Source organism: Lithobates pipiens, unplaced genomic scaffold, assembly GCF_037356315.1.
Source record: "Lithobates pipiens isolate NorthernLeopardFrog02 unplaced genomic scaffold, aLitPip1_a1.2 Scaffold_18, whole genome shotgun sequence".
In the NCBI taxonomy this organism is placed as follows: Eukaryota; Metazoa; Chordata; class Amphibia; order Anura; family Ranidae; genus Lithobates; species Lithobates pipiens.
This window is the reverse complement of record NW_027507758.1, coordinates 73,486,721-73,514,208: the sequence shown is the minus strand read 5'-3', so window position 1 is coordinate 73,514,208 and position 27,488 is coordinate 73,486,721. Positions and strand designations below refer to the sequence as shown.

The window sequence follows — 27,488 nt, the reverse complement described above, 5'->3', positions numbered from 1 at the left end:
TCCCTCTTTAGTTTATCTCCACATATTACTCTGCTCCTACTCCTTGGATATCCCTATCACGGAAGAGGATTCGTTTGAGTTTGGTGATACATTCAAAACTTGATATTTCCTTGAGGGACAGGGCGATTCAACTCAAAATCTTCCACCACTCGCACCTTACCCCAGCTAGACTGCAAAAAATGGGCCTTCTGCTGACTGCTTCCACGGATGTGGCCAAACTGCTGATTTTCTCCACTGCTTTTGGACTTGTACATGACTTCTGGGTTGATATAGGCTCCTTTAAATCTTCTGCACTGGGTCTGCCTAATATAGTTAACCCTAAAAACTGTCTGCTGGGTATATTTGATGACTTAACTGTTCCACCTCAGGCTAAATCCCATCTTTTATATCTATGCAAGGAAGTCCCTTCTGTTAACTTGGAAGAGGTCAATGATCCCAACACGGAATATGTGACTGAAACTTGTCAATGATTCCTTGCCCCTATATAAACTTACATTTGACATCTGTAAGAGGACTAAAGCATTCCACAAAATATGGGGCAGATGGTTAGCTAGACCACTGACCCTCTCCTCTGCACTGCCATGAAATATATTCACTTTGTGAGTGTTGTAATATGCAGGGTCTTCTGATATATCCAAGATGTTCATAATTATAACCGCAATGCATACTTCTTTGCTTGATGTGCATGTCCACTATCAGATATACTACTTAGTTTATAATTTGTACACTTCTTGAATCTTTATGAGATGCAGGATTAGGAGCATTCTATTTTCGGTGTTGTAGTTGTGTCTTTGTTTTCTGTCTGTATGTTTCAAAAAGGCTGTGGAGAGGGTGGAAGTGGCTGACTCATCCTCTCAGCGACTCACTGAGAGGATGAGCCAGCTGCTGATCATACATCTGGGTGGGTCCCAACATTAAAGTAGGAATATCTCCACAGTCTGGACTGGCTGAGTGGGCTAAAGTTCATTGTCAGCTGAATACGGGTCAAAGGAGTGCAGAAATATATAGACATAATCTGGAAAAAATCTGGTGTAGTTGTGCATTTTAGCCATTCAGCTTCTCACTTCAGCTTGCTAAATTGGGCTGCGACAAAAAAAAAAAAAAAACTAAATACCTGGAAACTGATTGGTTTCTATGCAGAGCTGCACCAGATTTTGTGTTTTCTAGTTTAGTAAATCAACCCCACTATCGACTTAACACTGTCAGCTTGTTAAAAGAAGGAGAGAGTGGAAAGAGAATAGTGAAGATCTCATCAGTGTGCTGCTTATCTCTTGTCCAAACCACAAGCTGGGTGGGGTAGTGACCAAGCATTATTTGATTTAGTACTATTAACAAAAGTGAGGTCAGTGACCAGGCTATGCTGTTTTGCAAGTGTGCTTAGATTACAGGCCTGGCCCAGCACACCTACAAATCCTTTGGCAGATGAAACAGTTTGCATATATTAATTTTTATCTATGTATTGAGGGGTCTGCCTCCAATTCAGGTTCAAAATCGGCAACTTGCATGAAAGGGATTCATCTGCCAATACAGTTACAGTAGATTCACCACTGGGTAAGCTTTCTACAGGGTCAATGTGCCACTACAAAAATTAAAGCGCTTTGGCCCTAATTCTCCTGGAGACTACAGATGTGCACTTCGTTCTGCACTCTGGTGACCTGTATTCAGCTGACAGCGGGCTAAAGTCCACTGACAACTGACATTGCTCAGCTGCTTCAGGCTCTGGAGAAATACAGATCCACCCAGATGCCTGGGTGGCAGCTGGTTTAGCCTCTTAGCTTGCCCCCGAGAGCTTGAGCCAGCTGCTCCCACCCCTTCCATAGCCCAGTGCTCCAGTGAGCGCTGGAAAAGCAGAACAGAGAGCTGGTGACTGACAGTCACCATTCTTTGCTCACTGAAGCCTGAGAACTGAGCGGTCAGCGGTCTTTGAACGCTCAGTTCTCGGTTTTAGAGGCAATGGGGGACAGATGCTGCATCCATCTAGGTGAGTATGAATGTTTTATTTTTTCAGATCCCACACTTCTCTTTTAAGCATTTCTTACACCGCGTTCCCTACTAAATACAATTTGTGCTGTTCCTGCCTAACACAACCTAATTTTCTCATCATTACATTTGGATGAAAGATCTTCATTCCCATTAATTCAACATGACTATTTGATTATTAAAGAAGCAATTTTGCTCTCCTAATAACGATTTACTTGTCTAAACATGTTTTTGTTGGAAGATCATTTTTATAAAAACGAGTGTGCTTTATCGTCACGGCTTGTGCCAGACGAATGTGGCCCAGTCAGGTTTTACAATGGACGGGAGAGTGTTGTTTCAGTCTAGCACTTAATCTCCTATTGGAAAGAAAATTTTATTCTCATTTTTCTAAACAGTTCAATATGCCTTGAGTTTTGAATTATTTTAGCTCATAGAATCACATATTGTGTAACTAAGTAACAGAAAATTTATTTAAGCGTTAACTGAAGAAAATTTACAATGATCATAATTATTTTGAAAATGAACGAAAGGATTATTGAGCTTTGTACCATTTCGTACAACTAGTTACAATGTTTCATGGACACAAACTGAAAAATAAAATAGTAATGGCTATATTAGCCAAACAAATCCAGTTGTCATTTCTCCAAAGCAGCTAAAATTTGTTTTATTTATGCATTACTGACAACCCGTTCACGTCAGTCTGTTCCTCTAGGTTGGGAATTTTTGGATAGACAATATAAACTTAGGTTTAGGCTGGCAAATCTGTAGGGCACCAGAATAACCCTTGCGTCATAGGTCTTGGCTGTTCTTAACATTTGTAGCCTACAGTGATTCATGTAAATTAAAACGTATTTAAAACCCATCACAGCTTATCAGTACTATGGTGTGCTGCCTTCCTTCATTTTCTTTTTTTTCAACATTTCATTTCAACTAGATATCCCATATTAACACACATACGGTGGGTATAGAAAATAACCACCCACCCGCCATTTTAACCACTTCCGGACCACCGCACGCCAATATATGTCCTAAATTTGAAGAGGAACATCGTTGTTATGGCAGCAGCTAGCTGCCATAACCCCAGTATCCTCTTCTTCGGCCGGTGGTCCGGTTTCGATAATGGTGATCTCTGCGGCAGATTCGCTGTGAGATCACTTTTATCGGAGGCAGGAGAGGGACCCCCCTCCCGGCGCTTACTGGAGCCGTTGGCAGCGGCGGAGGTGATCAGATCCTCTTCCTTGCTGGAGTGAGGGGAAGATGGCCCCCACCCGTCTCCATACCATTGCTTGGCGGAAGCAGCGTCAAAACATCACTTCAGCCTATAGCGCTTAAAGGGCCTTTTATAAAAAAAAATATATTTTTTTTAATTGCATTTTAGTGTAACTGCGATCTGATGTCTCTTTGATCCCAGATCTCATATTTAAGAGGTCCCGTCATGCTTTTTTTCTATTACAAGGGATGTTTACATTCCTTGTAATACCGTAGGAAGAAAAGTGACAAATTAGTTTTTTAACCACTTCAGCACCAGCGTATTGTAATATGAGGCCCGCAGATGGGATCTCCCATCCTGGGCGGTTGTCATATGACGCCCTCTCATTCCCGGCCGTCTAGGGGGTGCGTGTGCCCGACACGCGCGGCGTTGCTCGGGACCCGGTGTGCGTGCCCGGCGGCTGCGATGTCCGCCAGGCACTCGTGATTGCTCGGGAACACAGCAGGACCGTGGATCTGTGTATGTAAACACACAGATCCACGTGCTGTCAGAGGAGAGGAGACCAATGGTGTGTTCCCAGTACAGAGGAACACCGATCGGTCTCCTCCCTTTGTGAGTCCCCTCCCCCCACAGTTAGAATCACTCCCAGGGAACATAATTAACCCCTGCAGCGCCCCCTAGTGTTAACCCCTTCCCTGCCAGTCACATTTACACAGTAATCAGTGCAATTTTATAGCACCGACCGCTGTGTAAATGTGAATGGTCCCAAAAAGGTGTCAAAAGTGTCCGATGTGTCCGCCATAATGTTGCAGTCACGAAAAAAAAAAAAAATAAAAAAAAAAAATAAATAAAAAAATCGCAGATCACCGTCATTACTAGTTTAAAAAAAAAGAAAACCGCCATAAATCTATCCCCTATTTTGTAGATGCTATAACTTTTGCTCAAACCAATCAATATACGCTTATTGTGATTTTTTTACAAAAAATATGTAGAAGAATATGTATCGGCCTAAACAGAGGAAAACATTTTTATAAACTTTTTTTTTAAATGGGATTATTATAGCAAAAAGTAAAAAATAGTGTTTTTTTCAAAATTGTCGCTATTCCTTTGTTTATAGCGCAAAAAAAAAAAAATGCAGAGGTGATCAAATACCACCAAAATAAAGCTCTATTTGTGGGAAAAAAAGGACGTATATTTTGTTTGGGTGCAACGTCGCATGACCACACAATTGTCAATTAAAGCAACACAGTGCCGAATCGCAAAAAGTGCTCTGGTAAGGAAGGGGGTAAAATCCTCTGGGGCTGAAGTGGTTAAAGAACAGTGTAAAAAATAAAAATAAAAAGGTGAAATAAATAAGACATTTTTTTTTTTAAACGCGCCCCATCCAGCCAAGCTCGCGTGCAGAAGCGAACGCATACATGACGCCCTCAAATAAAAACAGTGTTCAAACCACACATGTGAGGCGTTGCAAGTAATTCTAGCCCTAGACCTCTGTAACTCAAAACATGCAACCTGTAGAATTTTTTAAATGTCGCCTATGGAGATTTTTAAGGGTAAAAGTTTGTCGTCATTCCACAAGCAGGCGCAATTTTGACATGTTGGGTATCAATTTACTTGGCGTAACATTATCTTTCACAATATGAAAAAACTAATTCGGCTAACTTTAATTTGGTGTTATTATTTAATTCAAAATAGTGTCATTTTTTCCAAAAAAAGTGCACTTGTAAGACCGCTGCGCAAATACGGTGTGACAGAAAGTACTGCAACGACTGCCATTTTATTTTCTAGGGTGTTCGAAAAAAAAAAAAATGTATAATGTTTGGGGGTTCTAAGTAATTTTCTAGCAAAAAAAAAGTGTTTTTAACTTGTAAACATCAAATCTCAAAAAGAGGCTCTGTCCTTAAGTGGTTAAAATAATCACATTTTGTTGCTTTGCAGCCCGAAATAAATATCCAGCTGAATTTTCTAGTGCAACTTATAACATTGAAGTGAAAGATATAACACCAACCTGTCAGAAAAAAAATAAAAAACAGAATCACTAAGTTTGAAAAAGGATCGCCCCCTTTATGTCAGTATTTTGTTGGACCGCCTTTTGCTTTAATTGCAGCATTTAGTCTGTTGGGATATGTCTCTACTAACTTTGCACATCTAGACTTTGCAATATTTGCCCGCTTTTCTTTGCAGAACTGCTCAAGTTCAGTTATATTTGATGGTAACCATTTGTGGACTGCAGTCTTCAAGTTATTCCACAGATTTTCAATGGGGTTTAGGTTTGGGCTCTGACTAGACCATGCAAGGACATTCACCTTTTTCTCCTTCAACCACTGTGTGCTCATTTTTGCTGTGTGCGTTAGGTCATGGTCATGTTGGAAGGTAAACCTTCTTCCTCTTGACAACTTTTTGGCAGAGGGCAGCAGATTTTCCTCCAGAAATTGAGGATATTTTGCCCATTGCATTTTTTTTTCTATCCTGACAAGTGTTCCAGTCTCTGCTGCAGAAAAACACTCCTAAAACATGATATTACCATTTCCATACTTTACTGTAGGAATGGCGTTTTTTTCTGATGGTGAGTAGATAGTTAGTAGAGACATATCCCAACAGACTAAAGGCTGCAATTAAAGCAAAAGGTGGTCCAACAAAATACTGTAATAAGGGATCCTTTTTCAAACTCAGTGATTGTTTTTGAATTTTTTTTTTCTGACAGGTTGGTATTATATCATTTAGTTGGATGTTATAACTTGCACTAGTAAATACAGCTGGATAAAACAAAAACTGCGTCTTCATTTCAGGCTGCAAAGCAACAAAATGTGATTATTTTAAAAGGGGGGCAAATTTTTCTATACCCACTGTACTGTTCTAGGATGACAATTTGTTCTTGCCACGCTGTATCATTGAAGGAGCAGCTCTGTCACCCTGGGCTCCTCTCTTGATTTATTCTACAAACACCTCTTCCTCTCCATTACATAGGTAGGAGGGGTTGTGCAGTTTAAAAAAGATAGTTGGGAAAGCTGATAACATTGTTTGAGATATCAGTTCAAACCACAGCTGGCTTTCTGTGGAGCGATCACGGGTAGCCGGCGGGCATCATAACCCCCGGCACACGTGCATCGGCTCCCGCGCTGTGCAGCAGGCGTATGCCTGCTATAGCTCTTAAAGTAGCCGATGTACACCAACTGCGATTTGTGGAAACGAGCCGACCTGCCGCAGTATGACAGCGGCTGGTTGGCAAGTGGTTAGTACTAAAATATATAACTATATAAGTGAATTTTGAAATCCTAAGTGCATTGAAACACACAAAATATTCTAATTTTAAAAGGACAAATGTTTGCTTTTGGGTTTAATATTGCTTTAAAGAGGAAGTAAACCCTGATGAGTTTACTTCCTCTTTCATTCCCTGCAAAGGTAAAGCATAATGGACTACTATGCATCGCATAGTAGTCCATTATGTGTCACTTACCTGACACAGGAGCCAGCGATGTCACCGCTGTCCCCTGTAGTCCGGCGCATCCATCTTCTCGGTGGGTCTCGCTGCTTCGCCGCTGTCATTCGGCTAAACCGCGATGACGTCACTCCCGCGCATGCGCACGGGAGCCGCCACGTGCGGCATATCGCCGTTGGCGGGTGCCGCGCTAGTGCGCCTGCGCGCCGCTGTCTACGGCACATGCGCTGTAGACAGCGGTGCCTGTCTTTCGGCAAATATCTCCTAAACCGTGTAGGTTTAGGAGATATTTCTTGGACCTACAGGTAAGCCTTATACTAGGCTTACCTGTAGGTCAAAGTGTGTTGTAAGGGTTTACAACCACTTTAAAAGACCATCCAGCCAGAAAGGTCCTTCTTATGGGATGGAAATCGTCCTTACCACCCAGTTACCTCATGGATAACACTCTTATTATGGAGCGCTACATCCATCAGCATAGGGGGAGCACAGGCAAGTTTGAGAGGCTTTGGGCCCCTTGGCTCGAAACGCCCAGATTATGCCCTAGAGAACTTGTAATGTCAAGAATTTTACAATGCCCTACATGTTGATTTTGTTAGGTCTGCCTTATGCCAGTTGCAATGTCTGGTTGAGAAGGGACATGGGTATTATGTTTTGATGTATTGAACTGCTTCATGCGGTATGTATACCTGCTTGTTTCTGAAATGTATGTACACTGGAAGTTGTTTTGCCTTCAATAAAAATCTTTTCTGATTTACAAAAAAAAAAAAAAAAAAAAAAAAAAATCATCCAGGATCCTGTGGATATGATTACACAGGAAGTACTCGCCCGTGCTCTACAGATCCCAGCATTTAGGGCACCTGAGAAAATGTTCCACTCCTCCCGCTGTTCATTCAGCCCAACTATTAGCTGGATATACTGAGGAGATTTAGTAGCCTTTGCACAATTCTACCTTAGCAGCATGTACGGATGAGCTCCGGTGTGTTTGCACAGCCCACGTGCAGAGCCCACCAGGAAGCCAGCACTGCGCTGATCACAGGCAGTGAGACATTTCCCGATCTCTGCAGCCGCGCATTGGGACAATGTCTCATTGTCTGTGATTAGCGCAGCGCCGTGCCGACTCCTGGCGGGCTCTGCATGTGGGCTGTGCAAACACGCCGGAGCTCATCCTTAGCAGCATGGAATTGAAGAACAGTACACCCATCACTGCCATTGAACAATTGGGTACAGCTGGCAATATTTACTAAACAAGCAAGGTTTTGCTAATGCTGGAGTTTAAACTAATTGACTCTCCCTTTGTTCATCTAACCTGTTAGGGATTGGTTGGTGAAGTTTCCTTGGATGCATTGAAAGCTCGGACCTATACAGCACAGGATAGTTTTTCATGTGAATTCATTGCTCAACAGTACCTGGATGGTCACTTATTGATGATGTAAGCAGATGCCTTATTATGGATTTCAGCCACAGAGTTAGGCTAGGCAGACCATGGCAAAATTTGATTCCGGCTTTCATTTCAGGCAAATACAATAATGTGACAAGCAGACGTATTACATCGAAATACAAAATTTATTAGAAATGGTTTGCATTACTGCGTTTCTCCAGAGTTGTCCGGCAACTTTTGCAAAATCCAAGACCTCAGCTGCTCCAATTCCTGCAAGCTGAATTCATGATAGAGATTTGGAAAGCTATGGAATGATGAAGGGACGCCTAGGCCTTTCAACAAATTGTTTGTCCTTTCTCCCCACTGATGGAAGACCAGCTGGTCAGCCTCTCCATGGCACTGGAAGAGTTCAGGTAGGTTCTGGTGACCGCTCTCAAGCTCCTGGAATAAATAAAAATTTGGTATAGTAAGTGGAAAACAAGCAGAAACAAAAACAGTAGACTCCAGGGTGGTGAAGTTACACTGTTAGTAAGGTTGAATAAAGACCAGTCCATCCAATTCAACCTGAGTGAGTGTCCACAATTGTCCCCATCCCTGTACATTGCACACTCACATCGGTCTCTACCTCAAGGAGCCCACAATCAAAGGACCCCATTCATATACTGGAGCCAATTTTGAACAGAATCCAATTAACCTACCAGCATGTCTTTGGAGTGTGGGAGGAAACCGGATTACCCCGGAGAAAACCCACGCAGGCACAGGGAGAACATGCAAACTCCAGGCAGGTAGTGTCATGGTTGGGAACCAGTGACCCTTTTACTGCTAGGCGAGAGTGCTAACCACTACACCACTGACTTCAGCAGATAGAAGCAATATATGTAGTAATCAGGGTGGATTTGATTTAAATCATGATTTAAATCACTAGTAAAAAGGCTTGATTTAAATCAAAATTTTTAAAGAGCAACTGTCATCTCTGACCCACAGCAGCTCCTCCTCTGACTCGCTGTTGATTCACCAACGGTCTCATTCACTTTCATGGGACGGCGGGTGATGTGGCAGTGACACAACAGGGTGAGGGACGTGGTGGCAGCAGGTGAGTGGATGTCCGCTTACAAGTGCTGCCATGATGGATCTGAAATGACAGGTGCTCTTTAAATGTAAGGACTTATACAGCTGCATTTCTATTCAAACAATCATACAGTTTGTAGTGTACATAGATTTGCAATACAATGGGATAAAGGAATATTCCTGAACTTTGTTTTATTTCACTGTGAAATTATGTGAATGTATCAATACAGTGCAAGTGATCTCAGCTTGCAGAGTTTGGAATCATTGAATGAGTTTACCAAAAATGTAAATATTGCAGAATATACAGCCTCATGCTACATAACTAAGCTTCATTTTATGCTGAATAAACTAAATGATTAATGTATCTTAAATAGTAAACTATATTAACATATATTTTTATTCCAAAAGCATTTTATTAAAATGAATTTGATAAAAATCCAAAAATATCAGATTTAAATAAAAATATAATTTTTTTTTTTTAATCATCGATTTTTATCCACCCTAGTAGTAATGTAAATAAGGGCGCTTGTAAGTTCAGCAGATGAAATAATTTATTAGTTACAAAAAATGCAAATAGGCCACTCACATTATGTAGGAATAAAAGAACAGATAAGGACACATGTCCTTCGTGTGTCTGAAGTCATCGGCCAAGTTCCCATATGTCAGACTGGCTCCTGAGCTGAGGTATTCACTGGTTTTGAGCTTTAGCATCTCCTAACAGTAGCGGTGTTGCTCCCAACTGCATAAGAGGGCCCAGGTCCTCATGGATGACAGCTTTAACCACTTGAGACCCGTGCTGTAGCCGTCATTCACTCCTTTGCCGGGACTACGTCTATTGACGTCGTCCCGTGCACGAGCGGCCTGTGCGCCCCCAGAGGGGCGCGCGCGGCGCGCTCTGTGATCGGCGAGTCTATGAGACTCGCCTGATTACCGATCCGAGCAAGGGGGTCGATCCTGACCCCTTATCACATGATCAGCTGTCAGCCAATGACAGCTGATCATGTGATACAACGGAGCCGGTAATTGGCTATTATTCCTCCTCGTGCTGACAGCGCGAGGAGAAAAAAAAAGAGCCGATCACCGGCGGCCGAGATCGGGATGTCAGTCCCGATCACGGCCAGCCCTGCCAGTGCCCACCTGCCCCCTGCTTTGCCACATCAATAAAAAATGTGTCCCCCCGTCAGTGCCACCCAGCAGTGCCCATAGTGCCACCCAGCAGTGCCCACAATCTGCCTCAACTAAGGTGCTGCACCCCAGTGCCACATATCTGTGCCCATCAGTGTCATCTACCAGTGCCCATCAGTGCCCAGCAGTGCCACCTATCAGTGCCCATCAGTCCCATCTATCAGTGGTACCTATCAGTGCCCCTTAGTGCCACCCATCTGTGCCATCTTATCTGTGCCCATCTTTGCCCATCAGTGCCGCCTTATCTGTGCCTATTAGTGCCGCCTTATCTGTGCCTGTCAGTGCCCACCAGTGCAGCCTATCAGTGCCCACCAGTGCAGCCTATCAGTGCCCACCAGTGCAGCCTATCAGTGCCCACCAGTGCAGCCTATCAGTGCCGCCTCATCAGCGGACTTCAATGAAGGAGAAAAATGACCTGTTTGCAAAATGTTATAACAAACTATTAAACATGATTTTTTTTTTGCATCTTTTTTTGTTTGTTTAGCAAAAAATAAAACTCCGAGCTGTAATTAAATACCACCAAAAGAAAGCTCTATTTGTGGGAAAAAAATGATAAAAATGTCATTTGGGTACAGTGTTGTATGCCCGCGCAATTGTCATTCAAAGTGCATCAGCGCTGAAAGCTGAAAATTGGTCTGGGACTGAGGGGGGTTTAAGTCCCCAGTAAGCAAGTGGTTAAAGCGTGCTATGCGCTTTTATTCCTACTTCATGTGAGTGGCCAATTTGCATTTTTACTAATACATGATTTCATCTGCTGCATTAAAAATAAAAAGCTTTATATAATGACAAGGCGTGATAAATAGGACTCTCTTTTTATGCTTTAGGAACATGTAGCATGTATTATTCTTTATGTGCCCTATTCATACTACAACACTGGTATCACGTGTGGATTTTTTATGCACAGGAATCTGCAACGTGTATGCAGTTTTCTGCACACAAAAAAGCTGACATGACATTGTAGTGTGAACAGAGCACATAACTGACATGCATGAAAACTGATGTCAACATGCATAAAAACTCACTGAAATGCACAAGATGTAAACGCATGTGTCTAAAAGTTAAGTCTGTGTGATTTTTTCCATCAGTTTACATGCACATATGGTGTGCAAAGGACTAATGGGCAAAGTGATGGTGTATCTTCACACACTTCCGGCAATTGAAAAGAGGTTCAAATCAAATAAAAGGTATTGCTTGTTATATGGTTTGCCGCAATCCCTGTAACTGCCACTTTTTCTGGACAGTTTGCAATTATGAACAAGATCATTTAAAAAGGGAAATTATATAGAATATCATTACAGGTAATAACCACAGACTAACCATCTCTTGCTCACCAGCAGCAATACCAGTTCAAGCTGGCAGTCTGAGGCTGGGCTCACACTGTGTGTGATGCGGGTCACAGCAGAGGGTCTGGTGCATCTCCGTTCACCATTTCAAGTCCGATCTAGGTCAGAATTTTTGGCTGAATTTGGACCTGAAACGGAGCCAAGAATGCACAGGACTCTTCTGCAGTGTGCGCTCTGCAGCTGCCCTGGAGATGTGTGAACCGGTTTCCATTGAGAGCCAGTCACATTCTCCTATCATGCGAATTTGGCTGCGGAGAAAACCGCGTCCAATTCTCAATAGTGGGAACCCAGCCTTAATGTATGCAATGGCTTTTGGAATTGTGTTAATGGTACTCTAATGCCGTGTACACACGATCAAACTATCCGGTGGACTTAGTCTGGTGGACAGTCCGAACGAGCGGACCTGCCCACACACGGGACTTTTTCAGCAGACTAGGTCCGGCGGATTTGCCCCCACACACGGAGGAAAGTCTGCTCATTTTGAGCGCGGCTCCAGGTAGCCGGGACCAGCGAAGGAAGCGTCGCTGGACCCGTCACCTGGTATGGACTTAAAGGGGAATCCCTACACCGAAAAAACGGCATGGGGGTCCCCCCCTAGGTCCATATCAGACCCTTATCCGAGCACGCTACCCGGCCGGCTAGTAAAAGGGGTGGGGACGAGCGAGCGCCCCCCCCCCTCCTGAGCCATACCAGGCTGCGTGCCCTCAACATGGAGGGGTGCTTTGGGAAAGGGGGGCCGCGCGGCCCCCCCCACCCCAAAGCACCTTGTCCCCATGTTGATGAGGACAAGGGCCTCTTCCCGACAACCCTGGTTGTTGGGGTCTGCGGGCGGGGGGCTTATCGGAATCTGTGAGCCCCCTTTGATACGGGGCCCCCCACCCTTTGTGAATGAGTATGGGGTACAATGTACCCCTACCCATTCACCTGTGAAAAAAAAATGTAAAAAAAAAAAAACACACAAGGGTTAAAATAGTTTATTGCACAGCTCCGGGGGTCTTCTTAACAGACTCATCCGCTATCTTCTGCTAGCTCTTTTACTAGCGAAAGAGCCCGGCTTTCTTCTTCGCAGCCGCCACCCTCTTCTTCCGACTTTGGGGGTCTTGTCCCCCTCTTCGGTTCTTCTTGCCGGGCCACCACGCCTTCTTCTAGCTCTTTTACAAGCGGTGGCCCAGTCATCTGTCGCCGGCTTCTGTTCTTCTATTCTTCTCTTCTTGAGCTGTTGCCTCGTCGCTGTCTCTGGCCACAATGACAGGCACGCAGCGTCTTATATAGGGACATCGCCGGATGATGTCCCCGCCCATTATGATGCCACAGTCCCAGAGGATGCTGGGCTGTGACATCATAATGGGCGGGGACATCATCCGGCGATGTCCCTATATAAGTCGCCGCATGCCGCGTGCCTGTCATTGTGGCCAGAGACAGCGACGAGGCAACAGCTCAAGAAGCGAAGAAAAGAATAGAACAGAAGGCGGCGACAGAAGACCGGGCCACCACTTGTAAAAGAGCTAGAAGAAGGTGCGGTGGCCCGGCAAGAAGAACCGAAGAGGGGGACAAGACCCCCAAAGTCGGAAGAAGAGGGTGGCGGCTGCGAAGAAGGCCGGGCTCTTTCGCTAGTAAAAGAGCTAGCAGAAGATAGCGGAGGAGTCTGGCGAGAAGACCCCTGAAGACGGAAGAAGACCCCTGGAGCTGTGCAATAAATTATTTTAACCCGTGTGTGTGTGTTTTTTTTTTTACATTTTTTTCACAGGTGAATGGGTAGGGGTTCATTGTACCCCATACTCATTCACATAGGGTGGGGGGCCGGTATCTGGGGGCCCCCTTATCAAAGGGGGCTCCCGGATTCCAATAAGCCCCCCGCCCGCAGACCCCGACAACCAACGGCCAGGGTTGTCGGGAAGAGGCTCTTGTCCTCATCAACATGGGGACAAGGTGCTTTGGGGTGGGGGGGCCGCGCGGCCCCCCCTTTCCCAAAGCAGCACCCCATGTTGAGGGCACGCAGCCTGGTACGGCTCAGGAGGGGGACGCTCGCTCATCACCACCCCCTTTCCTGGCCAGCTGGGAAGCGTGTTTGGATAAGGGTCTGATATGGACTTAGGGGGGGACCCCCATGCCGTTTTTTCAGCGTAGGGATTGCCCTTTAAGTCCATACCAGGTGACGGGGCCGGCGACGCTTCCTTCGCTGGTCCCGGCTACCTGGAGCTGCGCTCAAAATGAGCAGACTTTTCTCCGGGCGGGAAAAGTCTGTTCATTTCAAAATTACGGCGGACAGATTGATGTGTAAAACTACAATCTTAGTCCGCCGGACTTTTGAGTAAAAAAAAGTCCGCCGGATCCCACACACGGGCGGATTGAGTCCGCTGGACTTTTCCACCGGATTGTTTGATTGTGTGTACGTGGCTTTAGTGTCCTATTTGACAACAGCCATAGATAGGCCCATCTGCTGGTGGATGGTGGACCGTTTTTCTCTGTATGACCAACCTAATGCAGCACAAAAATGCAAGCTGGCCAATGGCATTGCATTTTGCATATTCTGCTGTCTTTCAGCCAATCAAAGAAAAAAAAAAAGATTGATGAATTAGTTGATATTCATTATTTACTGAGCATGGTCTCTGATTACTATTCAGAGGAGAGCATGCTATTCCAATTCTATCGCTTACCTTGTAAACAATTGAATTTTCATTGAGGAAGCTAGAGAGAGCGAACACCCCAGCAATATCTCTATGATAACGATACACCAAATGCATTGACATGCCTCCTCCCATGGAAAACCCACCTGGGGAAATGAACAAACAGGATTACTTTAAGATGATGAAAACAGGCTAGTCAAATTAGTTCTCAATTCACAAAATTAAATTGCATCTGAAAATCACCATTAAAAATCACCAATAAAGCAACGCTGAGAAGTATCAGTAGCTGGGTTGTTTTTCCATGATAAACTGTCACTTTGCCCTGAATGGGCATTCTTTGAGTTCTCTTGAATGCTGCCTCGTGCCCTCCCCTTGCTGTTCTCTATAGGTTTTCTGGCCAACAGCTGCACAATAAACTTCCATTTCTATTTTTCTACACATTCTCATGTTGTACAAACTGTCCAGCAACAGCGATACTGATCTGCTGGTATAAAAAAAAAAAAAAAGAAAAAAAAAAAAAAAACTACACACTGCCAGGGGTGATCACAACAGTATCCTTATATTCAAGCAGTATACAACCTATTGCTGCACCTACGTTCACCTATTCATGCCCTTTGCTCCGTTGTCCTAAAGGAGTGGGACTCTGAGTATAGGGGCCTCCACCCATGTCTCAATACTTGAATTTGAGCAGCCAACTGCCGAGCCCAAACACTTTTACATACAGAGGGGTACTGACATTATGTATGTAACAAAAGTTCACCTTCAAGCAGTACAATGACCCTAAACAAAAGTTCACTGGAGTGGTTTAAAACCAAGAAGGTCTTAAAACATACCATCCAAAGCCCAGACCACCTCAATCCAATTCAGAATACGTGGCAAAACATGAAAAAATGTTTACCATCGGTGCCCATCCACCATGACAAAACTAAAGTAATTTTGCCCCCAGAAAATGGGAAAAATTGCAGGAGCTAGATGCATAAATCTGGCAGAGACCTAAACCTTAAGGCTCACCTATAATTGCAGCTAAAGAAGGATTTAGTATTGGACTCAGGGGTTTAAAAACTCATACAGTGCCTTGAAAAAGTATTCCGACCCCTTGACATTTTCCACATTTTGTCATGTTACAACCAAAAACGTAAATGTATTTTTTTTTTTTTTTTTTTTTTAAGTTTAAAAGAGTTTTATTGAAATATTGAGGTCATAACAGAGTTGAAACTCCCACGCAGGGGAGATCTTAAAAATGAAAACATAACAGGCTGTACATAAGAAAAAGAGATGTTCCGTGCCAAAGCATCTAATAAAAATCTTTAGAAGTAACAGCAAGGAGATCCTAGTACCTGAGAGGATCAGGAGTATGGTTTAACATAAACATCTAGGGTTAAAATTTAACTCCTGAAGAAAATCAGAGTGGAGAAAAAAGGAAAGGAGTACTAGGGGAACCATGAAGGAGAGACAGAGTATAAAATAATAAGCATAAATGAACCCTCTCTCCCGGCGGCCTGAAGCCCAGACACCCCGACAGGGAACTTACTGTGTCGGAGCCCCGTGGCCCACCCGGATCCGAGGACCAGTTGATTTCAAATCACATAATACCCTGCTTAGCGTATTCTGAGAACGAAACTATCTAAAAAAAACAAAAAAAAACTAAAAGGTAGAGCCTGGCAGAGACCCCAGGGGGTCCTAAACAAAGGCTTGGCTCACAGCTAGACGTGGGGACTAGCCCCTGGGAAGGTGTAGCAAACAATAGATATTGCGAATAGTTCAGGCCTAGAAGCACCTAATGAGCCAAAGCCTGTTCAGAAAAACGTCAGCCGCCCTCCCTCAGCCTGTGCCGGGGGGAGGAAGGGAGGAGACAAGAGGGGGAAAGTGAGAAGAAGAAAAGAAAGGGTGGAAGAAGAGGGGGGGAGGACAGTACGGAGCGGAAGGTGCCTGGGCCAAGGAGAGTGGGAGGTAGTCAGGGGAGAGTTCAGCTCCCGGGGCGGAGCAAACGAGGAACCCGAGTACTGAGACTAAAGGCTAAAGGAGGGTCCCAATATGACTAGCCCAGGGTTCCCACACCCTTTTAAATTTGTCCATTTTGTCAAGAATGGCATAGGAAGTTTTTTCCTGAAACATAATCCAGGTGATTTTTTGTTTCAGGTTCGGGAAGGAAACCCTAGGGGATTTCCAGGACCTGGCTATAGTCAATTTAGCACCCAGTAGAATAAAGTGAATCAAAAATTGAGTGTGTTTGGGGATGTGGGGGATTCTATCATTTAGGAGGGCAAATGCTGGGGATTGAGGGGCTGCATGGCCAGTGACCTTGCGGATCAGAGCAAAAGTCTTATTCCAGAAGTTTCTGATCCTGGGACATTCCCATAAAATGTGAATGAGCGATCCTAGGTGCCCACACCCTCTAAAGCATAAGGGAGAGGACTGAGGGTAAAATTTAGCAAGGCGGGTGGGGACCAGGTACCAGCGGGTAAGGACTTTGACATCCGCCTCCACTAGGGATGTGTTAAGGATCCCCTTGAAGGCAGTATTGAAATGGGTGTGCCAGGAGTCCAGGTCCCACTCAAGTCCTAGGTCATGTTCCCAGCTCAGCATGTATTGCGCTTTATCCATTGGCTCGGCAAGCGCCGAATAGATCAGAGAAATCCCTCCCCTCATGTCTATGGCTGAAGAACACCAGAGTTCGTAAGATGAAACTGTGAGGGGGAGGGGGTGTTGGGAAGTTAGCTTGTGCAAAAAATTGGATATTTGATGGAACCGGAACCTTTCTGTGGGAGGCATCTCCAGCTTAGAGATGCATTGACTCAGCTTGAGTGGCCCTGCTGGGTTGAGAAAATGTCCTATTCTGTAAAGGCCTTTGTCTATCCACCATTGGAATGCTCTGATATTCTGCCCCGGCTGAAATGAAGGGTTGTTGAAAATATGTGCGAGAGGTTGCCACTTGGAAGTAAGGGTGTTGGACTTATATATCTTATCCCAAAGGGCGAGGGAGTGAGAAAGGGTAGGGGACATGACCGGGGGTCTAAATTTTGGGGGGCGCCATAGAAGAAAATCGATGGTGTGTTTAGGGATAGCCTGTCTTTCCATCTCTATCCAATCGGGTTTAGGTCCTCTCGAATAAACATTAGATATCTGGCAGAGTTGTGCTGCCTGATAGTACCACCAGAGATTGGGCAGACCTAGACCGCCTTTCCGTCTGGGTCTGAATAGTGTTTTCTTGGGGAGTCTATGGTTGGATTTGCCCCAGGTAAATTTAATAATTGCCGACTGAAGGTTCTGTACGAGAGACTTAGGGACCGGAATTGGTAGAGAGCGGAAGAGATACAGTAACCTAGGGAGAAGGGTCATTTTAACAGCATTAATCTTCCCTATCCAGGACATCTTGTGGAGGGACCATTGTTCGAGATCATTTTTACGTTTTTTAAACATGGGTGGGTAATTGTGATGGAATAATCGACCAAAATTGGATGTAAGGTGGACCCCTAAATAGGGGATGGAGGAGGAGCTCCAGGCGAAAGGGAAGTGCTCTTTTAGCCTATTTACTAGGTCGAGGGATAGGGAAACGTTGAGGGCCGTTGACTTGGCCATATTAACTTGGAGTCCCGAGATTTGTCCAAATTTTTGGAGGAGTTGAAGGACATGAGGGGTCGAGATTAGGGGGGAAGTGATAAAGAGAAGGACGTCATCCGCGAACAGAGCGCATTTATGGGTCGTGTCGCCACACACTCCCTGAATGTCTGGGTGATTCCTGATGGAAATAGCTAATGTTTCGATACCAATGGCAAAGAGAAGGGGGGAGAGTGGGCAGCCCTGTCTGGTTCCTTTACTAATTAAGAAGGGGTCTGAGAGGTGGCCCTGGAGTCTAACCTGTGCTCGGGGGTGGGAGTAAAGGGCCTCAAGGAGGTGGATGAAGTGGGGACCAAAGCCCCACTTTCCTAGGACGCCAAATAAGTAGGGCCAAGTGATAGTGTCGAATGCTTTCTGCAAATCTATACAGAGGAGGAAGCCCTCCTGAGGAGGCCCTCCGTCCCACCCCGAGTTAAGAAGGGAAATAATATCGACCGCTCTCCTTATCTGGTCCGGTCCCTGTCTTCCAGGGATGAAGCCCACTTGGTCCTTGTGGATATAAGTGCCAATGAAAGATCCCAGTCGGTTAGAGAGAATTTTGGTCATTATTTTCAGGTCATTGTTGATTAATGAGATAGGCCTGTAGTTGCTAACTAGACTCTGATCTTTCCCCGGTTTAGGAATGACCGAGATATATGCCAAATTGGCTGCATGGTCAAGGGGTGAGGCTTGGGACAAGGAGTTGAAAAATCGGGCCAGATAAGGAGACAGAATGTCAGAGAAGGTCTTATAGTAGTGTGTCGGAAACCCGTCCGGGCCCGGAGCAGACCCTTTCCTAAGGTCCTTAATAACTGCTCTGACTTCTGCTTCTGAAATGGGGGCATCCATGATTGAACGATGAGAGTCCGATATCTTGGGGAGGGGAACGCTGTCGAGGTAGGTTTCGGTAGACTGAGAGCTGGTAGGGTTCGGGCTAGAGTAAAGCTTAGCATAGAATTCGTGGAAGGCATTCAGGATATGTTTGGGGTTTTGTGTAAGGGTACCAGAAGATGATTTGATTTTTGGAAGGGCCTGAGCTCTGAATTTGGGAGAAAGTTTTGCCGCGAGGAGTGGTCCGAATTTATCTGAGTTAAGATAAAATCTACCACTCACCCATTGGGTATATTTTTCGGCACTGGAGGTGAGGGCGGTGTTAAGAGCGATCTTGGCTGCATCAAGGCGAGCAAGAGAGGAAGCAGAGGGGTGCTTTTTATGCGCTTTGCATAAGATCCGGAAATTTTTCTCCAATTTGATGATGTCTGCTTGTTTTTCCCGTTTAAGGTGGGAGGAGAGCTGGATGAGCTTGCCCCTCATAACTGCCTTATGAGCCCCCCACAGTACACTGGGAGAGATGTCCTCAGTGTCATTATTATGGAAATATTCCTTAAGGTCATTTTCAAGGCTAGTGCGATGTGCCGGGTGGGAAAGTAAAGACTCTTTCAGCCGCCATTGTGGTGGAGTTGTTCGGTTTAGGCAGCCGGAAATTTTCAGGGAGACTAGTGCGTGGTCAGACCAAGGGACTTCAACTATGGCGGCGTGGGAGGCTAGAGGAATGTCAGTGGAATGAATGAAAATGTGGTCTATGCGGGCGTAGGTCCTGTGGGGTGCAGAGAAGTGTGTATAGTCCTGGGCAGAGGGATTAAGTTCCCTCCAGGAGTCTATCATACCCAAGGCGTGAAAGAGCCGTGCAATGCGAAGACTCTGCTTGGGAGGTCTTTTCAGGAGAGACTTTTTGGAGAAGACTTGTCTAACACGTGATCAAAGGCGACGTTAGAGTCGCCGCCCATGATCACCTTACCCTCCAAATGAGGGGAAAGGGAGGTTAGCATGGAAGAAAAGAACCGAGTTTGGCCTTTGTTGGGGGCGTAATATGAGATGAGGGAGAAGAGTGACCCATTTATATGTCCCTTGACAAGAATGTAACGGCCTTCCCCATCCCTAATAGTTTGAGACAGGGTAAAAGATGTGCGTTTGGAAATGAGGACTGCGACCCCTCTTTTCTTATCATCGGCACTGGCAAGGTAAAAGGTAGGGTAGTGACGGTGAAGGAAGGAGGGATTAAAGCTTTTCGGGAAGTGTGTTTCTTGTAGAAGAACAATGTCTAAATTCTTAGAGTGGTAGCTATGTAGGGCCTTGCGCCTTTTGATGGGGGAGTTTAGGCCTTGGGTGTTATGGGATGCTACTTTGAGAGATTGTACTTGGGATGTGTCATCAGCCATAGACATGAGGTGTGGGGTGCGAGCATGTGCCGGCTTTGATTACCTGTCCCGAGCGGGCCCTGGTCTCGAGGTTGAGGATGCGTTGTGTTCCCAGGAACCGGGATGGCTTATGACGACCCACTCTCCTTGGAGGCACCTGAAGGGGAGAAGACATGTGAGTAGAGAGAAGAAGGGAAGACCAGAAAAGGAGAGAAAAGAGAGGAGAAAAGGGGGGAGGGCCCAGGAGGAAGAGAAACCTGGGTTCCCCAGGGTATGGGGTGGCAGGGTGGAGCCTGCTCCGAGTCCCTTTGGATTGCAGGGATCGGTTGAAGAGCAACCCGTTAAGGGGTTGCATTCCTGGTGCTACCGTGGGGAAATGAATCCCCAGGGTCACAACAGGTGGAGTGGCAAGCAGACCCGCTCCGGTCGAGCGGCACTCCGCAACAATTAGATAACACCTAAACAAGATAACATTAGAAATTTGTTAACCAAAACTTCAATTAACGTATAAAAACCAAAACGCCCACAGGGGGAGGCCCCTGGGAAACAGAACGTGACACGTTGAAGAAACACGGCTCTTAGGCTGTGTGTGCTTGACTCTGATATGAGGTCAGCTAGCGGGAAAAAAAAAAAAAAAAAGGGGGGGAAAAGAGGGAGAAAAAAAAGGGGGGAGAGGGGAAAAAATTAATAATTAAAGGGGGTGATGGATGAATGTTCCGGGAGGACTCAGTGGTCGAGGAAAACAGTCCTGCGCCCCAAAAATCTGGCGAGGGCGAAGAATTAGGGTCAGACCCCAGGGGGTCGGGAAGGGAAGGTGTTCATCTTGGTGGGACGGTGTCCCTCTGTCTCTTTGGTTGCTGCTTAACCCATAGGGGGGTCAGAGGGCTAGTCGGCGGTGGCCTCTTGGCGGAGCTCGGGCAGGTCTCCATTTGTTGGGGGGAAAGTTCCTGAGAGATGAGCCCCAGGTGAAGGAGTAAACGTTCGCCATTCTGGAAATTCGTGATGTTATACGATTTCTCTTTGTAGTTGAACTGCAGGCGGAAAGGGAAGGCCCATCTGTATTTGATCATCTTCTGTGAAAGGATATCCAGTAAGGGTTTGAGGGCTCTCCGTTTTTGGATTGTAGTAGGAGATATGTCCGCAAAGATTTGAATCTTGGCGCTGTTGAGGGAGATGTCTTCCCTGTTATGGGATCTTTTCATTATTTCCTCTTTGACGCTGTAAAAGTGCGGCCTGACCACGATGTCCCGAGGAAGGCCATCTTGGCGAGGGGGTTGTAAAACTCTGTGGGCTCTGTCCAACTCGAGCCTGTTATCAGGGATGTCAGGAATAAGATCCTTAATCAGAGCTCGGACAATCGCCTGTGTATCTGCTTGCGATTCTGGAATGCCTCTGATGCGAAAGTTGTATCGTCTGCTCCTGTTCTCTAAATCGTCGATTTTAGAGAGGGCAGTATCAAGCTGGTCCTGTAGGGTCTGGATACAGGGCGTGTTCTGGTTCGTGCGGGCAGCTGCGTCATCCACTGTCTGTTCAATGGCATCCATTCTGGCTCCCAGACTCTGGATGTCAGCTTTAATAGCAGAGGTAATCTGTGCAGCGTTTTGGGCTAGGCCGACAGCTAGCATATCAGAAAAGCTGCTCAGAAGCTGGGTCATGTCAGGGGGGTGATCAGGCTGAATGGGGGGGGGTTAGCAGAGAGTCATCAACACTGTTAGGTGTGCCAGACAGCGGGGAGAATGGATTCTCAGTTTGCATTCTGCCCAAAAGTGATTCTGTGGAAGCTGGAGAAGGGAAGGGGTTCTGCTGGTTGATCACAGGCGTAGATGCGATCGTAGCATAGGTAGCTGTGCTAGTCATAGTCACGTTCTCACCGCATGTAGAGATGGCGGCAGCCATCTTGGGAGGCTGTGGGGCCTTCAGGCCGAAGTCCAGCTGACGGTTAACGTCCTTCTTTGCGGTCTTTGCCGGCATATGGGCTGGTGCCCGGGGTCTTCCGCTGTACGGGGGGGGGTCTCCCCAGAGGTGTCCGCTAGTGATAGCTCGTGTGAGATGCCGCGGATGACCGGAGCGGTGCGGAGCTCCCGGCTAGTGCGTCGTTCCGGAAGTCCCGCGCATGCGCACCACGTAAATGTATTTTATTGAGATTTTATGTGATAGACCAACACAAATAACATTCACATAATTGTGAAGTGGAAGGAAAATGATAAACGGTTTTCACATTTTTTCTTACAAATAAATATCTGAAAAGTGTGGCGTGCATTTGTATTCAGCCCCCCTTACTCTGATTCCCCTAACTAAAATCTAGTGGAACCAATTGCCTTCAGAAGTCACCTAATTAGTAAATAGAGTCCACCGGTGTGTAATTTGATCTCAGTATAAACACAGCTGTTTTGTGAAGCCCTCAGAGGTTTGCTAGAGAACCTTAGTGAAAAAACAGCATCATGAAGGCCAAGGAACACACCAGACAGGTCAGGGATAAAGTTGCGAAGAAATTTAAAGCAAGGTTAGGTCATAAAAACATATCCCAAGCTTCAAACATCTCACGGAGAACTGTTCAATCCATCATCCCAAAATGGAAAGAGTATGGCACAGGTGCAAACCTACCAAGATATGGTCATCCACCTAAACAGGTCAGAGATAAAGTTGTTGAGAAGTTCTGCACGCCACAAATCTGGCCTTTATGGAAGAGTGGCAAGAAAAAAGTCATTGTTAAAAGATAGCCATAAGAAGTCCCATTTGCAGTTTGCAAGAAGCCATGTGGGGGACACAGCAAACATGTGGGAGAAGGTGCTCTGGTCAGATGAGACCAAAATGTAACTTTTTGGCCTAAAAGCAAAATTCAATGTGTGGCAGAAAACCAACACTGCACTGCACTGCACACCCACTATGAAACGTGGTTGCAGTATCATGTGGGGATGGTTTTCTTCAGAAGGGGCAGGGGAACTGGCCAGAGTTGATGGGAAGATGGATGGAGCCAAATACAGGGCAATCTTAGAGGAAAAACTGTTAAGACTCTGAAATAGGCTTGAGACTGGGGCAGAGGTTCACCTTCCAGCAGGACAACAACCCTAAACATACAGCCAGAGCTACAATGGAACTGTTTAACTCAAAGCATATTCATGTGTTGGAATAGCCCAGCCAAAGTGTAAGCCTAAATCCAATTGAGAATCTGTGGCAAGACTTGAAAATTGCTGTTTGCAGAAGCTCTTCATCCAATCTGACAGAGCTTAAGCTATTTTGCAAAGAAGAATTGGCAAAAATTTCACTCTCTGGATGTGCAAAGCTGGTAGAGACATTCCCAAAAAGACTTTCAGCTGTAATGAGGAGGGCTAAATACAAATGCACGCCACACTTTTCAGATATTTATTTGTAAGAAAATTTGAAAATAATTTATCATTTTCCTTCCACTCACAATTATATGTCACTTTGTGTTGGTCTATCGCATAAAATCCCAATAAAATACATTTACCTTTTTGGTTGTAACATGACAAAATGTGGAAAATTTCAAGGAGGTATGAATGCGTTTTTAAGGTACTGTATATATACACTTTTCTCCTTGACAGCATGTTGTGTAAATCAAATGGCAAACGTCTTGATCACATTCATTTTAATGCCAGATAGTAATACAACAAAAAATTTAAAATTTGGTTGGAGGTGTTTCATCCAAAGTGAAAACAAAGTTGGCATCATCAGGCTCTGACCCACCATCTTCTGCCTCTGGTGTCCCCTTCTGGCCAGTAAGGCCACTCATTTGGTGGTCACTAGAAAAGCGTAGGGTGGAGAGAGGGCAGAATGAACCATGCAGAACTGTGCAAAGGTGAGGCCACAGGTTTAACTTAAATATGAACTGCATGGAGTTTCAGACATTAACACACAGTATCTATAGAAAAGCATTTAGGAGTTCAACGGTTGACTCTGCTTGTTGTCTGGAGCAGTGGTTCTCAACCTCAGTCCTCAAGTATCCCCAACAGGCCATGTTTGCAGGTTTTCCTTCATCTTGCATCTTTATATCAGAGTCAACGGCTTATTTGGCTTGTTATTTGGACAGCTATTTTATAAGAGAAATTCCCCAAATATGGCCTGTTGGGGGTACTTGAGGACTGAGGTTGAGAACCACTGGTCTAGAGTTGCTCCTTAAGTATTTAAAGCCAAAAAAGCAAATAAAGTGAAAGATGAAGTCAGTTTTTACCTTACTGTAGCATATTACTGTTCTTTTCTTAATGCCAGTTTATAGACAGGCTGTTCCTCTGCTGTTCAGATGCCAGAGGGCACAGAGAGGGCGAGTAGATGCTGTAATGTAACACTATAACAAAGCTCTCACTTTCTACTCTATCACATATATTTTATGCACGGCATTGCATAAGATGTTTCATCAAATCAAGCCATTGAAATCTCATTACTTTGGAGAAAACCAAAAGTTACATTTTACACCCAGTTAGTCACAATCTGGCAAATACAATCAGAATGACTCACTAGCAATCTTCTATAATGTAGTCACCTCCAGCATCGAATGTTAGGCAAGGATACTTTCATGTGGTGTACACAATGCAAAGACAGCACCAGGGGGAAAAAAAAACTTGTAGTCTCTTTAAATGTAATTTTCCACGGAAAAACCTGCAGCGTATCATTCAACAACACTGCCATCCCAAGGTGTAGACTGTAGTAAATTCTTTGCAGACAGCGATTTCAATAAATATTTATAGTTTGTGGCAAAATTTTATGATTCACTGAGGTCGTATTTCAGTGGCTCAATTGACATGATGCATAAAACACATGCTTAGAAAAAAGATTGCTTTCATTTTTTGCAAGTGGAATCATGGTAACTGTAATAAGTGTCTTCCTTGGCAAGATGTACAAAAATGGTCAAATAATGACCTATCATCTTACGAGGAGTAACTGTTCCGCATTTCATAATGTCTTAGCAAGAGTAGAAGGTAATTTCCTGACAGAAGCCAAAGTTCCTTCTCACCATTCATGACATCAGCACAGAACTAGGTAGACTGTTCCGATGTGCTCATTCCAATCAGTTTGGATAAGGCTTTGGTCTATGTGTTACATCTCTGATCTTGAAAAAAGTGTGCTTAGTGTTAGGGAAGGAACTATTGAACGCTGAACTAAACTAGTGGTGCTCAACCGATGACCAGTGTATAATATGTGGTCTTACGATGCTACCCGAGCGTCCTTTATAATCAGGTAATTTTTGTTCTTTCCCTTTATCCGCAGATTTTTGGAAAGGTTAAAGTGTTAATAAACCCACTACAGTAAAACCAGTCTGTATATGCAGTAAAGCATGCTTGTTATACTCCTAACCACCTAAGGGGTTAATCCTGCACATACTCCCACACTCCAAAGACATGCTGGTAGGTTAATTGGATCCTGTCTAAATTGTCCCTCGTAAGTATGAATGTCAGTTAGGGACCTTAGAGTGTAAGCTCCTTGAGGGTAGGGACTGATGTTAATGTACAATGTATATGTAAAGCGATGCATAAATTGGCGGCACTATACAAGTACCTAAAATACTGTAAAAAGGCTGTTTGAGCCTTATCCTCCCCTTCTTCCACTGCCTCCTAATAATTTCCTGATAACACTGTCTATGGAGTCAGGCTGCACATGCTCAGTTTAGTGTGTATTGCTAGAATGTTTTTTTTTTCTTGGGAGGATGCATGTGATCAGCACATGGCCAATAAGCACTGTCCAGAGGGTCAGGGGCCTTGGAGTCTCATAGGACAGTCAGAAAACTCCTCCTACAAGCTTTAACCAGTGCACAGCTGGACATTGATAAAAGTCACAAGACGGCTACATTACAGTGTTTCATTTTCTAATGGAATTTTTTTTTTTTGCAGATTTTGCTTACGCCCTGTCTGAGTGATGTAAAAGATATATATATATATATATATATATATACACTAAATTTCAAGAAGATTGCATAATATTTAGAGGTTGCACACTTTGATCTGTTTTGTAAAAGTAGGCCAAAAATAAGATTTTTCAATGTTAATTACTTTTATTGGGAAAACTTCAAATCAGAAAATGAAAATACTATTAAAACTATACACCAAGATGAATAGGTAATATGATAGGCAAAACATGTGTTATATTAATCAACTTTGAAACTATGCAATCCCTTGCATTCTGTTACATCGTGGATCCCAAACAAGTCAAAGAATGTCTTTGTTTTATTAGTAACGAAATGGCTCAGGTCTTTTTCTTCAAAAAACATGTTTTTACCCTCTAATCATTTCACTTCCTTTTTCTTTGCAGGTTTGATTTCTAAATTTTTAGTCATTTTCCTTAACAGCCTGAGTAATATGTTCGTCCAAAAAAGCCAATCCTATGTTTGTTTCTGACAGAAACCAAAGGTGTCTCTTAGCAACTGTGAGAGCAAATTTTTTGACGTTTTCATCTGGCTAACTGCTTCAAAGCTGTAGCATATCCAAATCATTCTTTGGAGCCCATCGACTTGCAATTGGCTCATGCCAAAGGCAAACATATATGAGGCTGACAAAATGTAAAACCCATTTCATTCCTTCCAATTGTCTTTGAGGAATATTTGACTGTTTAGTGAAGAGGACAATTTTAAGTGCATATATTGCCTTTGCCATCCACCTTGCTTGATGCAGTGCCCCTGGGATTCTGAAACTGAAGTTGTTTTTAGACTAACCTCCTAGGTACAGGAGTTAGAGTTGTGATAACTCTTTGTAGTCTTCTCTTGGATGACTTCTGTCTTTTAGGGCATTTTGGATGTAGTTAACAATTTTCACTCATTCTTCTAGAAAGCCTTGAACGGGACTTTCTTCATCCAGCATTGTTGTATATGACTTCTTATCAAGTGAAGACCACAGACTTTGCTTTGATAAAAGTGATCAATGTGTGCAACCCTTGAAATTCTTGAAGTCTTGAAATTTGGCATATATATCTTTTACATCACTGAGTCATATGAAAATCACATCTTTGGAAAAATGAAATACCCTAGGCTATATGCTGCTGATGAGAAAAGGTATTTAGAAGTTTATATTTACTAAAATATCTGCATTTCCATGTCCTGTGTACTGTGGGAGACCAGATATAATAGGATTCTTATAACAGCTTACCTGTAAAAAATCATTTTCTTTTGAGGTACACACAGACACAGAGCCTCAGTAACTACTGATGGGTTAAAGGGTATCACTAGGTGATTAGACACTGGCACCCTAGACAGGAAGATCAATCCCTATATAACCCCTCCCCTTACTAGAGGTACCTCAGTTTTGTAGAAAAGCAATATAAGTGTATTAGAAGAGGGGAGGGACCTCTGTGTCCCATGATGTACCGCAAAAGAAAAGGATTTTACAGGTAAGCTGTTATAAAAATCCAATTTTCTTTCTCGTACATCATGGGACACAGAGCCTCAGTAATTACTGATGGGATGTCCCAGAGCAATGCTATCTGAGGGGAGGGGAATCACACAAAGTAGGGTGTGCGGC

General features: G+C 44.4%; 1 protein-coding gene across 1 annotated transcript in view; it reads right to left on the bottom strand.

Annotated features, from left to right (window-relative positions):
* Positions 1-8,173: 8,173 nt before the first annotated feature.
* LYPLAL1 (lysophospholipase like 1) overlaps positions 8,174-27,488 on the bottom strand; it is a 117,202-nt gene continuing 97,887 nt past the window's right edge. The window contains exons 4-5 of the mRNA XM_077485782.1: positions 14,261-14,376; positions 8,174-8,448 (exon numbers count right to left, since the gene is read on the bottom strand). Coding sequence (XP_077341908.1) covers positions 8,212-8,448; positions 14,261-14,376 — 353 coding nt within the window. The 3' untranslated portion in view covers positions 8,174-8,211. The remainder of the gene's footprint in view (positions 8,449-14,260; positions 14,377-27,488) is intronic.